Here is an 11,145-nt window from a genome sequence, read left to right on the forward strand (position 1 = left end):
ACTGGTAGTATTTAGTTCTCGGACGGGAGTACCGTTCCGAGGGAGCCTATGGCTCGGTTGTCGGGAGTACCGACGGATACAGGTGACGGGAGTACCGGCCTGGGACAGCGCGCGCAAGTATGTGGAGACATTTGTTGCCTTTCAGGGCAGCGGCAGGTTGGTATGGGACTTGGGTGCCAAGTGTCTTATGTGGGCCCCAAGGACCGGTATGTGCTTTTATTTTATTATGCTATTGAGCTGTTGTGTTGTAGCGTCTCATGGCTTGTATGTACCTGGGGATTTATTCTGGGGTGAGACTTCTGATTTTGTGTAGCCTTATGCCTTTTCTTCCTTATGCTTGCTGAGTCTCTCGACTCACCTTGCTTTCCATCATTCCAGGTAGTGGCGGCGTGGGCCATAGCAAGGGAGTCAGCTTTAACGGCAGAGTCGGTGTGGTGTATAGGCAGTCTCGTCAATCCCTATCCACTCTGATGTCTAAGTAGAATTTACTCTATTATTTCGTACTGTGCCAGGTATTTTCTCGAGTCTTGTGTATGTCGGCACAGGAGTTTATGTTTATTTGTTTATTCTGTGACCGCTGTGTTAGCGGGGTACCCATAGTGCATGCATGTCTTGAGCTTTGCTTCCGCTGTTCTTATTTTTTTGTGTATGCATGCCGGGGTGGTCTTTGTCTGGTGTCTCATTCTTTTCTCCTCCCGTAGGCGCTCCCGTTCGGGTAGTCCGAGTGGCTGGGATATCCGGGCGGGGGTGCTTACAAATTTAGTTTACAATTGATCCCATCTTGATTTCATTATTGGTTTATATATTAATTTTAATTTAATTTAGTTTGAGATCTGTTATATGTATTTCCCGCATCACCCCGCATGGGCCAGACTCGGTCCAATAGACCGGCCCAATCACCCAAGGCCAAGAAGGCCCGGACGACCTCGTCAAGGAAGGTCCAGCCTCCATCAAAGATCCGGAACTCGTAAAGCGAGCGTATGACGAGCTCCCGGTAATCCTCCAACGAGCTCGGAGCAATCGACTAACGAGCTCCTGAAATATCCTCCAGATCGCTGGACCATCCAGGTCGCTCGCCTAAAACCTCCAACTCGCATGAGCGGCAAAGCTGCTGAGAAGTCAGAGGTAGGGTCCAATCACTTTATCTGTAACAGCCCATGCCCCTCGTAATGAGGATCCCACTCCCGGTCTTGCGAAGGCGGTAAGAACTATTTGTCCCCCATTATACAAACACTGTATTTTTATATATTATCTAGATTGTAAAAGTCCCTCAAGAAAAATGGAAATAAAGGGGGCCATGAGGAGCAAGGAGGAAGGACAGAAGAGAATAATCAGATACCGCCACTCTGGGAGAATAATCAGATGGCGGCCGTGGACTAGGCATCGTTCTGGCCGAACCACGTAAAAGATTCTGGTGTACACGCTTGGAACTTTGGGGGGGGTTTTCTTCCTTCCTTCTCGGTATTTTTTTGGATTGACTCACCGCGGCCCAAAACGAATCACGGTCGGCCGAAATCAAACGTCGACAAGATCAATTTAAAATTAGAAAATAATTTAAATTAAATGAAAGAAAGAGATGTCATTTAATTATTAATTTTAATTAAATAAAAGAATGCTACAGTTTATAGCTGTGCCAGCTAGTAGCTTCAACAACCATAAGATGAGCGTAACTTAACCAGCAGATAGTGCATTTATAGCTTACCGTTAGTGTTTATCAAAGATGGCCGACAAACCTTGAAATTATAGTTGTGTTGTTACTCATTACTTGTGTTTTTTTATTTTGACAAAAAAAATAAATTATAAGTGAAAAAATTATCTCACTAGAATAAAAAATTAAATCTACAATTTATTAATGTAAATCTTAATTTTTCGTGCCTAAACTATTTGATCTTAGCCCAAAAGACAAAATGATAGATAAATATTTAAATCATAGAAGATTGTATCAATTAATGATTTAATTGTCCTCAAAAGTCAAGTAACAATTAAATCATTAATTGACAGCAATTTAATGATGAAAATGATATTTGTGGGGGAGTTGAGAGGAATTAATTTGAGGGCGATTGGTGGGTCTGAAAGACAGCTAGCTTGGTTTAATCAATTTAAACATTTCCCTCTCACTCTCTCAACACACTCAGTGGCATTGCCCGTGAGATGACACGTCATCACTAGCCGAATTAACGTGTGTCACGTTGGAGTTTTTGTTTTTAATAGTATTTTAATATTATTATATTAAAATAATAACATAATATACATGTTATTAATTGCTTAGATTTTTTGATAAAATTTTTTATTTGGATTATATATATGTGTGTATTTTTTAAAATTTTATATTAAAAAAAACATATGACATTATAACTGATAAGATAAGTGACACGCTGTGATTCACTTTATTTTTAAAAAATAATATTAAAAATAAACTTATAAATAAATATGAAAAATGCTATGCTTACAAATAAGATAAAGGAATAAACAAATGAACTACTAATTTTAAAGAGAATAAAAAGAATTGTAAATTCATTTCTTTTGATCAATCCAGCTGCTTGGATAGGATTGGAGTTTCATTAACAATAGACTTTGATAGGGTATATTAACGTCTAGTTTTGAATTTCGATATAATTTTTGATGATTAAATTAGTATTTGGAAAGGAATTAAGACAAATATGAGTGTGTCTCTTAGATATGTTCATCTTCTAAAATCTTATTTATTATATATGTCAATGTATAATGGTTGTACGAAATCTTCAATAAGATCTCCCAATCAAAATTTTAGATTTTTAGATAGATATGTCGAGTGCATGGAAACTATTTCTTCTTATAATAATGGAGCTAGTAGGTAACATGTCACATTTTTGAGAGACAAATTACATAACATGTTATAATTAATGAAACACATACACTCTGTGATTCACTCTTCTTTAGAAAAAGTATCAAAAATGAACTTATAAATAAACATGGGAAATGCTGTGTACAAATAACTCAAACAAATAAATCCTATAAATGATTGACTCAAATTCTTCGTAGTTGGTGAGTGGGTTTAGGTAGAAAAAGTCATTATTGGACTAGTTTGGAACAGTTATTTCTAAGTTATAGTGTGATTAGTTCGTTTTATTCGAATTATTAATAAATCTCTCACATTGAAACAAATTATATTCATTTATCTATCTTTTTTTTACCTTTGTTTTTCAAGTGCTTGACATGCATAAGCAATAGAGGAAGATAGATGCTTGGAACCAAATTTTTATATTGTGTTAATTTTTGGCTATTTTCATTTTAAGATTTAATATTGCTATCATTACATGTATATATTGGTATTATGAACTAGTTACATTCAAATCTGTTGGAGATTATGGTTGACATTAATTTTATTTTATTTAATTAATTGAAATTTTTTGAAGTTATATATTGTGTTTTAAATTTAATCTAGACTGTATGGGTTGGTGTATGTTTAGAGAAAAATAATATTCCCAAGAAAATGGATTAATTTTTTGCTACGAAATTGAATTTAGTGGTATCATAGTTGTTTATTAGTTATATATAAAATTAATTATGAAAATTTAATTTTTGATTACAAAAAATGTTGTACAAAAAATCGATTTGATACAAAAATTAGTATGATTCACTATGATTTGTTATAGTGAAAAATAAGTATTTTTTCTACAATTTAGCATTCATTGTGAAAAATGCACGATATGCTATAAGAATTGACATCACCACCTATGAAAATCAGCATAATTAGCTACAATATATATCATAGTAGAAAACTAATACTTTCTCTATATTTCCCTCATCATAGCGAAGAGTATGTTATTTTTTTATGGAATGTTAAATCATAACTAAATACTATTAGTTATGAGGATTTGACTATAATTCTCACTACGAATAAATTTTTGTAACTAATTTTTTATTATGAAAATTGAATTCTTCACTAGAAAAAGTTTTGCAGAGAAAATCAAATTTTGTTGTAATGATTATTTATCAGACTATTTTTTTTTTTTTGGTTGGGATATAACATATAACATCTCCCGGTAAACATAAACGTGGTACCAGACTGGAGTCTTCAGAGATGGCTAATCAAACGAAATTGCAGCGAATTTAATGGGGAAGAGGGGTGGGCTCGGCTTAACAACCATAATTAAGATGTCCTTGACTTAACCAGCTTGCAGTGCATTTATAGTGGTCCAATGGAGCCTGACAAATCTTGAAAGCAAGAGCTAGCAAACGGAGAAATGGGCAGTTGGGTGGTGGAGATGCAAGCCAGCCTCCACAACCCCGGCAATGGCCTTATTATTTTTGTAACTTCAGGTTAGTTCTTTTCTCCAATTAGATAATATTTTAACCTTCTGCAATTAGATAATATAACATCTCCCAGCAAACATAAACATGGTACCGGACTGTAGTCTTCTGGGTTGTAATTTTAACTAGCTTGCAGTGCAATTTTTAATTAAAAATTTAAAATAAAATTTTGAATTAAAAAAGTGTAATTTTTTTCTTATGGAAGGTTTCGAATAAAGTGTAAACAAGATAATTTCGATATTTAAAAATCTCTCCGAGAATTATACGAAAAGGATAAATATTATCTATAAATATCTTAATTCTAATAGATTTTGAAATATCAGGATAAAAAATTTTATTTGGATGATATATATATGCCCATTTTTTAAATTTTTATATTAAAAAAAAAAAAAAAACATGTTCAGAATCAATTAAGATTAGATCGGTTCTACCTCGACTAGATGAACATTTATATAGAAAATCGTCTAATTTTTGTTATGAGTAAGGATTAATAAATTTATTGAGTTCACAAATTTAATGAGGTAAAGTTACGTGTCACATTTTAATTAGTTTAATAAGTATTAAAAATTAATTAATAAATATTAAAATTTATTAAAACTCAAATAGAATTTACTAAATCCTAATTGAATTTCTTTTGCTAATCAAAATCATGTCAAAATTGTTATTTAGACATTTAGTTGTAATGCTTTTAATAACACTCTTGTGTTAATTTATTATATATTTATATTAACATAATATAAAAATATAATATATTATTATAAAAATATTACTAAAAAATATTATAATTGAGTGTCAAAATAATATTTTTCAAACCCTTTTACACTTTTTTCTATTTTTGTAATATCTCATATTGAGCAATAGGAAGGACCAGAACAACTTACCTTGATGAGTCTACGTGAACTTTTCAGGGATCACCCATCTTTAAGCTACCATAATTCAAACACGTTTAATTCGAAAATTTTTTATCCATATTTAACCCAAAAAATATTTAATTAGTATTATCTTATTTTTTATTATTCTCGATATATATACTAATTTCTTTAAAATTCCTTCTTGAATCTATCTTGGATTCTTTGAAGTATTACAATTTTACTCTAAAGCAACAATTCTAATTGTTGGAGAACTGGGGCCTCAACCTCAGCCCGAATATATATAAATGCTAATTGGCTGCTTCGTGTCCCAAACGTGGAAAGAATTAAAAGTTTTTAAAGGAACCTTTATTAGTGGCATCTATAATGCATGTAAATGTTTTGAAGCATCATTTCGATGATTTTAAAAAAATTTATTTTTAAAATATCAAAAAGTAATTTTAGGTTATTTATATAATTTTAAAAATATTTTAAATCCGTTTCATAATATTAAAAAAATAAAAAAATTACAAATTCTATTCCTAACAAATTTAGAGTTGGAATGCTTTTTGTCTTTAAGTTAAAATTTTTAATTTTTTTAGAATTTATTTAAAAGTATTATAAAATTTATATTTATTTTTAGATTAAATAACTATTTTTATAATTTTTTATATTAAAATTATATTTATAAAAAATCTCCTATATTTTTTTATTTATGCATTTTTCCCACATTTTTGTTTTCTATATTTTTAAAAAATGTTATTTTTTCATTTCCGTTTCGTATCGCATCCGTTTCCTTTTTTTCATTCTCGGGAAACCTAAAGTGGTGTTGTAGTAATTATTTAAATTTTAATCTTTTATACAAAATTTTAAATAAAAACAGTTTTAGTACACTAATAAAATCATTTTTAAAGTTAATTATCGAACTGATTTTTGATTTGAAATTCTTAAAAATTTGATTCTCAATTTGTTCCAATTCAATCTAAGATTGATTAGCACTGATTGAACACTCCCGTTAATGTCTCTCAATTATATATTTTTGTTTGGTTGATTTATATGAATTAACTAAAATCGAATTTCCCACCACTAACATTAGAATTGACGGAGAGTGTATATTTTTTAATTTATAAAACTGAAATTAAAATTATCTAAAATATTCTCAAAATCGTTCATAAGAGTAAAGACTCAAGAGGAGCGAAAAAATGTTGGTAAAGGAGATATATATATATATATATGTGTGTGTGTGTGTGTGTGTAAGTTGATAAGCATGCATGTTGGAAAGGAGATATCTTAGGAGGCTGAGTTGAGAGTTAATTAAATGTTATATTGTAATTAATTAATTACTTATAGTATGTATCTTTGGTAATTAATTTGTGGGTTAACTTTATGAACAGACGATCCGATATTCAGCCTGCACGGACTCGACAATACCTTGCCTTTTATCCAGCACGATGTGCTGCTACTGGAGAATCAATTGCATGCTAATTGTTATAGGCTGATTGTTAAATCAAAACCTGTGATTCCATAATTAATGCAATAAAGGCTTAGGCTTCTCTGCTCTGCTTTGAACTGTGAATGCAGAGGATGATTTGGGTCCCACAAGGAAGCAAAAGAACATGCAGTTGCTGTATAGGCTCTCTTTATAATCCGAACTTCTGCACACCAAGTGCTCAACAAACTGCCAGGCGGCCACTTCCTTTATAGACACCAAGCTGAGTGACTGAGCCGACGACATTAAGACCAAGCGGAGAGATGAGCCAGTGGTTGATCGACATCAGTGCTAGACACTACAACCACCGCAATGCTCAAAGCCAAGAAGAGAAGTGCAGGAAGAAGGGGTCCATCTACAAGCTCCCTCCCCACCTCATCTCCGACCAAAAAAAGAAAGCCTACCAGCCCAAGGTGGTGTCGTTTGGGCCGTACCATTATGGGGAGCCTCACTTGATGCCCATGGAGGACCACAAGCAACGCGCTCTCCTCCATTTTCTCGATAGATCGCCGGTGTCTTTGGACACAATCTTCGACTCCATTGTCAAAGTGGCGCAAGAGCTCAAGGATTCGTACATCTTGCTTGAGCGTGAGTGGCAAGATAATACTGAAAAATTTGTGCAACTAATGATCATAGATGGGTGTTTCATGCTTGAATTGCTACGAGTAGCTTACCAACCTAAAAACTATTATTCCCACGACGATCCCATCTTTAGCCAGCATGGGGATCTCCACGTTGTGCCGTTTATCAGGGCTGATATGTTGTTGTTGGAGAATCAATTGCCAATGTTGCTTTTGCTTAGGCTCAAAGGTATCCTAGAGAATGTTGAGGTATATATTGAACTCTTTTCTCATTCTTTTCTAAACATAAATGAGGTTTAAAAATAAGTCACTAATTGAATTCATAAGATTTCATATGAGATTTGGACTACATTATGAATTGATCTAAACTTGAGATTTTTGCACAATCATAACAAAAGTAATTATTCCACGGCTTGATAAAAAAGATGCCACTCCAATACTTGTTAGAAAAGAATTAAAGAGATAACTTATAAACATGTAAGAGTAGTGTAGAATATCATATATTTGGCTCACCCCTTAAAATCTTTCTATACCTTTCAGGTTGAGCTTTATAATGCACATCACAAGGAGAATTAACCAATCTTGCCCATGTACTTGATTTCTCTTACTTTCACAAGTCCTAGCTTAATTTGGATTGAAATTACTAAATTATTAAGACATATGACATCAAGAGAATTTGAGATGCCTACTCTATATATATGTTTCTTCATATTGTGTTTGGATTTATATGTGAATCCTAAATCCTAAGAATTGTCTCATATTGAGGGATTTTCTTAGTAGAATTACCTTTCAAGAAAAGTTTCACAAGAAAATACTTTAAAATTTTCTCATGTTTGAACTATGCTTCTAATGATTATTCTTATCTTACCCTTGAGAATATTTTTTGTGTATATTTTTTACATAAATTAGGTTATCTCAGCTTATTTATCTTCAAATAATTCAAGAGTAAAATTTATTTGAAATTTGGGTTCTTTGTAATAATTGGATATCTAAAGTCATATCATACGTTGGTAGGAGTTTAAATTTCTAGAAAATACCTTTTTTGACCTGACACTTCTAGAATAGCTTTTTTGATGTGACACTTTGTTTTAGATGCATTTTTTTTTTATTTTTTCCAATATTATTAATAAAATATTATTATGTTTGCTATTAAAGTATAGATACTTTTTACTAGTTATTGTATTGTGTCAAGACACTCCACCATGTATAAGACAAACTTACATGGTATGTTTGTCACTTTCTTAAAATTTTTTAAAATGACGGGGGACACTTACAAGACACGCATGTTATTTATGTGAACATGCATATTATTTAGTTCTTACTTTTCAATTTTATTGACTTGATAATTACATAATTATTTTACTTTTTCATGTTTTGATTGCATAATAATTTAGTTTTCGTATCCTTCATACTTCTATTCTCCATAATCTTGACTAGATAGTGAGGGACAAAAGCAACTACAATGTGTTTGTTAACTAAAATATTGATGTTATTTATTTTGACTTGACTTTTCAATTTTAAATGCATATTTACCACTTCCAGGTATACTTTATCTTTGGAGACTTTGTTATGCTTTAAAATATAAAATATTATTTTATTAATTAGCATTTCTCCACAATGTCATGTCTTACTTAAGTAGCATGTCTGGCGTCCTCATGTCTCCCATGCATGTTCATATTGGCTAAATTGGCTAAAGACATATTGAGCTCTTCACCTTTCTGATTTAACTATTGTGCTTTTTAAACTTAAAAAGAAGGGATCTATCAGCTTCCTCAATTTTTCATTTGAGGTCTATTAAACACTTAAAAATTCAAAATTTTTCATTTGAGGTCTATTAAACACTTAAAAATTCAAAATGATAAGATGCACGTATGTGACACGCGTGTGCATTTATTTAATATTAAATTTTATATTAATATGATATATATTAATAAATTATAAATTATAAATTATAAATTATTATTTTATTATTGATACAATGCAAATATATTGATGTCTAATAAAATTTTATCTGTTAATAAATTATATATTTTTATTTATTAAAATTTTATATTAAGACAATATAAATATATATGTTGATGTCTAAATATAAATATGTCCTCACTGTGTAGATTTGTATTAATATAAATTTTATATAAACATATATAAATATATGTATTATACACATTATAAATATATATGTTCACTGTGTAGGTTTGTATCAGTATTAATATAAATTTTTAATAAATAATTATGTATAATTTATCAATATTTAATAATAAAAATTTATCATTTAGACATCAACATATATATTTATATTATCTTAATATAAAATTTTAATAAATAAAAATATATAATTTATTAACAGATAAAATTTTATTAGACATCAATATATTTGTATTGTATCAATAATAAAATAATAATTTATAATTTATTAATATATATCATATTAATATAAAATTTAATATTAAATAAATGCACGCGCGTGTGTCACATACGTGCATCTCACAATTATTTTGAATTTTTAAGTGTTTAATAGTTCCAAATGGAAAGTTGTTGAGGTTGATAGACCCTTCTTAAGTTTAGGGGGCAAAATGGTTAAATAAAAAAAGATGGAGGAGCTAAATATGTCTTTAATCGTTTCATATTTGCTTTACCCCTCACATTATTTGTGCAGCCTGACATTGAAGACTTGAACAAGGACATACTCAGGCTTCTCGACTTCGACATTAAGGATAATGAACCCAAAAATGCAGTCAAAAATGTAGCCTCCCAATCTCCAAATCAAGGAGAAGGCGACTACCCAAAGTTGGGCAAATGTTTGCACGTGCTTGACCTCTACCGCGAGGGCCTACTGCACATAGACAACAAACCCGAATATGCAACCCCTCAATCTCCAAATCAAGGAGAAGAAAATAACAAGGAGGACGGCCACAACGTCGTCCGCCCAGCCATAGAGCTCCTCGAGGCCGGCATTTCCATCAAGAAAAGCAAAAGCAAAAGTCTCCGAGACATCACCTTCAACGGCAACATCTTGAAACTTCCCAATTTCATAGTTGATCACTCTACCGAATCAATGTTCTTGAATCTCATAGCCTTCGAGCGTTGCCACATCCCCGCTGGCAGCGACATCACTTCGTTCGTCGCGTTCATGGACTGCATCATCGACGATGGTCGGGATATCAAACTTTTGAGCTCGAAAGGGATTATCACAAACTACATTGGAACCGACAAGGAGGCAGCTGATTTGTTTAACACAATGTCCAAGGATTTGGTCATGGAGATGACCGGGAACCTTAACCTGGTGTACAAGGATCTCATCAAGTACAGCAATAGGACTTGGCCTAAATGGCGCGCCAATCTAATTCATACTTACTGCATAAGTCCGTGGGTAATTATTTCTGTCATCGGAGCCTTCATTCTCTTCTCTCTTACTGTAGTGCAAACTATCTTTGCCATCCCAAATTAATTTAAAGTGTTATTTGTAAAATTTAATGGCATTCATATAAATATATAATAGATTAATATGCGAGTATTATTAAAATTGTCATAATCAATGTCCAAATAATATGTCTATAAATTAATTGTCCAATTACGAAGTGCAATAAAACCTCTTGAGCTAGTTTCACTTTTCCATTTTTGTATTTAATTGATTCATATCTACATTTGTATCTCATTTTTTGAGTTAAATGCCCTAACATGTAGATAGGGTGTTTATTCAGTCTAAATCGACTTGGGACTGAATCATATATTAGAATTGAAATTTCTAAAAATCTCAAATCGAAAACTGGACTGGTTTAATTTGGGCCAATCCTAACAGGTCATGAATATTTTTTTTCTTACCTTTTAATATAAAAATTAAAAAAATGTGCATATATTTATATATATATATATATCACTCAAACAAAAATTTCATTAAAAAAATCTAAACAAAAATCAATTGGCTTACATTTTA

The 11,145-nt window shown here is 31.4% G+C and overlaps 1 protein-coding gene across 2 annotated transcripts; it reads left to right on the forward strand.

The window, feature by feature from the left end:
* Nucleotides 1-3,839: 3,839 nt before the first annotated feature.
* On the forward strand, nucleotides 3,840-10,824 carry LOC127786670 (UPF0481 protein At3g47200-like). Of its 2 annotated transcripts, none has more exons than XM_052314220.1 (3): nucleotides 3,840-4,302; nucleotides 6,536-7,460; nucleotides 9,868-10,824. In XM_052314220.1, the coding sequence occupies exons 2-3, from the start codon at nucleotides 6,894-6,896 to the stop codon at nucleotides 10,657-10,659; spliced, it is 1,359 nt and encodes a 452-aa protein (XP_052170180.1). In that variant the 5' UTR covers nucleotides 3,840-4,302; nucleotides 6,536-6,893; the 3' UTR covers nucleotides 10,660-10,824. The 2 variants fall into 2 exon arrangements, with proteins under 2 accessions (XP_052170180.1, XP_052170179.1); XM_052314219.1 differs by having other exon boundaries at nucleotides 6,723-7,460.
* The last annotated feature ends 321 nt before the right edge of the window (nucleotides 10,825-11,145 follow it).

Source organism: Diospyros lotus, chromosome 12 (genome assembly GCF_014633365.1).
Source record: "Diospyros lotus cultivar Yz01 chromosome 12, ASM1463336v1, whole genome shotgun sequence".
Taxonomy (NCBI): Eukaryota; Viridiplantae; Streptophyta; class Magnoliopsida; order Ericales; family Ebenaceae; genus Diospyros; species Diospyros lotus.

Excerpts from the sequence above, each read along its gene's own strand:
- LOC127786670 (XM_052314220.1), top strand. The coding sequence starts at position 6,894 with ATGAGCCAGTGGTTGATCGACATCAGTGCTAGACACTACAACCACCGC. Across the intron at positions 7,461-9,867 it reads GTATCCTAGAGAATGTTGAG|CCTGACATTGAAGACTTGAA; the intron begins GTATATATTGAA and ends TTATTTGTGCAG.